The sequence below is a fragment of the Amphimedon queenslandica genome, unplaced genomic scaffold, assembly GCF_000090795.2.
Source record: "Amphimedon queenslandica unplaced genomic scaffold, v1.1 AMPQUscaffold_9484_Cont18470, whole genome shotgun sequence".
Lineage (NCBI taxonomy): Eukaryota > Metazoa > Porifera > Demospongiae > Haplosclerida > Niphatidae > Amphimedon > Amphimedon queenslandica.
In genome coordinates, this window is record NW_003550244.1 from 1 (window position 1) to 3760 (window position 3760).

The window sequence follows — 3760 nt, forward strand, 5'->3', positions numbered from 1 at the left end:
TTGAGTTTCCATTGAAAGACATTAACGACGTAAATAATAAATACATTATTAATTAATTAATTAATTAAACATGTTAATTATTAAAAGGTCGTAAAGCTTGTATCAGAGAAGATTGAGTATGACGTATTATAACTTAATTAATTAATTTATTATTATTATTATAATTTTGTAGTTCAGTTACTAGATTAGTCATCCTTGACCACATTCCCAGTAACTATGGTGTTGTACTGCCAGTAAAAGTAATGACAGCTGCTAAAATTTGAATAATTTTACTCTCCTCTCTCTCTTTTTCTACAGGAGATAGTAAAAGTCTGCCACAGAAGGTAATAATGATGTTATTGTTTTAATAGTACGTGAATATTTATTAATTATTATTAATTATTTAATATCCAGTGGTGTGCAGGTGCTGGTTGATGGAGCTCATGCTCTGGGAATGTTAGACATTAACATGAGGTTAGGATAACTCAGTATATTAATATGTACATGTATACAGAGGTTAGGATATGTCAGTATATTAACATGTACATGTATACGGAGGTTAGGATATGTCAGTATATTACATGTACTTTATACAGACTAGCCTCTATATAATGGACACTGTGTCTCTGCTATACAGAGGTGTCCTTTATGTGGAGGTTATTTTATACAGTAAGGAATGTAATTGGTACACTAGGTGCTGTCCGTTAAATGGAGGTGTACGCTATAGAGAGTGTCCATTAAGAGAGACTATACTGTATACATGTACTTGTTTCTTCTTGTCTAGGGATATTTCTGCTGACTATTACATTGGTAATGCTCATAAGTGGTTCTGCAATCCAAAAGTAATTAATCAATACATGTAGCTATCATTACATGTTTTTATTATTAGGGGTGTGGCTTCTTGTATGTTGACTCCGCCCACCACTCATTGATAAGACCATTAGTGGTATCACACGGGTTTGGATCAGGTTTTACAGCTGAGTTCCTCTGGTCAGGTGATTAATAATAATAACAATAATAATAAATAAATAAACACATTTCTAGGTTTAATGGACTATACTTCTTATTTATCATTATTAACAGGTACAGCTGGTAATGTTGTTGTTTATTTATTTATTTGTCTGTTTGCAGTTATTCAGTTCTGGAGACATTACAATCCACAAAAGATCAGACACTACATCAGGAGTCTGTCAAGAGAGGCAGGTACTGTAAGAACTACCTCTCCAGTAACTAATGGCTACTCCCTCTCCATTAGGTGAATACCTTGTCTCTCAATGGGGGACTGGGCTATTGTCAAACATTGATCACTTCTGTGGACTGATGTTAGTACAATTACCAGCTGGTGTTTTGAAAAAAGATGACGCCATTAGCTATGATGATGCTGAACTGATTCAAAACGAGTTACACCACAAGTACAAGATTGAAGTAAAGAAAGATACACAATCATTCTTTATCTCTATTTGAGTTCAATTCCTTCACTAAATGTGCATCTCTCTCTCCCTCCCTCCCTCCCCCTCTCCCTCCCTCCCTCCCTCTCTCTCTCTCCTTCCCTCTCTCTCCCTCCCTACAGATTCCAATAAAGGTGATTCAAGGTGTTCTTTATGTTAGGGTCTCAGTTCATGTTTATAACGATATTAATGATATCAAAGAATTAGCAGCTGCTGTTAATGAAATAATAACAAATGGAGGAGTATGTAAACAAAAACAACAACAATAATAATAATCAATTAATAATTAATTAATAACTAAGAGAATGTTACTAATAATAGCCAAACGTTATTTATTACCTGGTTAATTATAAAAGTGGGAGTGGTCAGTCTAATTCTGATCAAAAGAATTATCAGTCTTCATGATAAGGACATCGTTAATATTAGGGGGCGTGGCTATCAGCTCGTTAATTATATTATCATCATTATCATCAATGACCACACTCTCAGTTGTCACCTCTTCCTCTCCACCCACGCGATTAACGACCCCCTGCTGGGCACTGGGTGTGGCCAATAAATTACCCGAACCATCTTCAACAAAAACATGTCGTGGAGGAGGTGTGGTTAACACATCTCCATCTTCTTTATCATAAGACGTTATACCACCAGGTGGGTATGTCAATAAGTCTGCCCCTGTGGCCCCACCCACAATCTCATACTCAATATTACCGGACCCAGTGGTACTGCTTGTATCTAGTATATTAGCCCCACCCCTAACCACGCCCCCATGACCTTCATTAATGGTAGTAGTGTTAGGATCATCATAGACAATGATATTATCATCAGTTACTATCTCCTCCGAAATGACGTCCTCGCTACTTAACTGGACCACACCTTCTTCTAGGAGGTAGGCGGGGTCTGTTGCCGGGGGTAACGGGGCGGGGGCTATTATGTTGCCCGGGGGAACGGCAGGAGAGGGTGACATTAGTGAGGGCTGGGACGTCATCTGCTCAGAAAGTGCAGCTAACTGATGAACCACTGCTTCTTTACCAGTAGCCTGTGAAATAAACACGTAAAATAATAATAAATAATTATGTTACAAATAACAGGAGGCTCTGATCTTACCTGGTTAAGTCCAAAAGCAGAAGCTAATTTCTGCAAGGCTTCAGCAATTTCCAGCCCCCCGGGGTCTTCGCTAGCTAAAGATGCTAAAGCAGTAGCTGCTTCTTCTTTAGTGGGCGTGAGAGGAGAGGAATCATGAACTGTAATATCATCATAGACTGGACTCTCCTCCACAATCTCCCCCTCATTCTCTCCTCTTAGTCCAAAGGTTTGGTTCTCTAGTGACACGTTGTACTTCTTCATCCAGTCAATCAGCCAGGATTTGGTAGGTCGGAATGAAGTGGGTGTGGTCAATATCTCGTTTGCTTTCTCTCGTAACATTCGCTCAGTTACAGTATCAGAAGAGTCCCATCTCTCCACTAGCCATGTTAGTAACATTCTGTCAAACTCCGCCTCACTCTCTCCTGCCCCGCCCCCTTCCTCTACCGGACTGAGGGGTTGTTCCTCTATTGTCTTCCTCTTCTTCCGTGGGTGGACAGTGTGGTTACTATAAGCACACTGCTGTCCCTCCGGTAGTAGGCGGAGCTTCAAGTGGGTGGAGTCACCTCTAAGAGCCGGTGAGTTGATGGTCTTATCTTTCAAGTTGACATTGTGTCTTTTCTGCCATTTCATGTACCAACCCAGCGATGCCTTGAAGTCAGGATTAGCACTGATCTCCTTAGCCTTTTGTCTCACTCCTGATGATGACACCTGCTGTCCTTCCTTCCACGACTCTTGTAGCCACTCCACCAGTTTCAAATCAAGAGAACTGTCCCCAACCTTTCTCCCTTGACCTGGTCGACGGTACACTGCATTAGACGCTGTCTCAGCTACAGTACTGATCACATCTAGTTCCTCCTTCCATCTCTGAAGACACCTTCTTGATACGTTAAGTTCCAGAGAGGCCTGACTAACTGACAGTAGTTCGTTAGACCGTTGTACAGCGTGGAGTTTAAAAGCAGCTGTATAGGCTCTCTTCCTGTTCCTTAGGGCGTCCAGTTCCGGCTGCTCCTCAAAGTTAATCTTCTTCTTCCAGTTCTTGTACCAGTTGAGAGAGGCTTTGAAGTACTGGTCGTGTTTCTGTCCTATCTCGTACGCTTTCTGTCGTATTTGATTTGAATTGAGTATCTTGTTTTTATCAAATTGTGAGAGGACCCATTTGTGTACCTCGTGGTCTATGGTGTCACGAATATCAGATGAGAATTTAACATTTAATGAACTCCCTTCTTCTCCTCCATCAGTCATTAGACCAG

At 40.5% G+C, this 3760-nt stretch overlaps 2 protein-coding genes across 2 annotated transcripts; one reads left to right on the forward strand and one right to left on the reverse strand.

Annotated features, from left to right (window-relative positions):
- Positions 1-6: 6 nt before the first annotated feature.
- On the forward strand, positions 7-1769 carry LOC105315573 (probable L-cysteine desulfhydrase, chloroplastic). Its single transcript, XM_020006650.1, has 11 exons — positions 7-29; positions 88-116; positions 173-239; positions 298-323; positions 394-453; positions 764-821; positions 869-974; positions 1024-1062; positions 1111-1182; positions 1235-1404; positions 1550-1769. The coding sequence occupies exons 5-11, from the start codon at positions 434-436 to the stop codon at positions 1694-1696; spliced, it is 612 nt and encodes a 203-aa protein (XP_019862209.1). The 5' UTR covers positions 7-29; positions 88-116; positions 173-239; positions 298-323; positions 394-433; the 3' UTR covers positions 1697-1769.
- Positions 1770-1774: 5 nt separating this feature from the next.
- On the reverse strand, positions 1775-3754 carry LOC109590779 (uncharacterized). Its single transcript, XM_020006649.1, has 2 exons — positions 2532-3754; positions 1775-2463 (listed from the first exon to the last, which is right to left on the reverse strand). Exons 1-2 carry the CDS (start codon positions 3750-3752, stop codon positions 1798-1800), a joined length of 1887 nt encoding a protein of 628 aa, XP_019862208.1. The 5' UTR covers positions 3753-3754; the 3' UTR covers positions 1775-1797.
- Between the last annotated feature and the right edge of the window lie 6 nt (positions 3755-3760).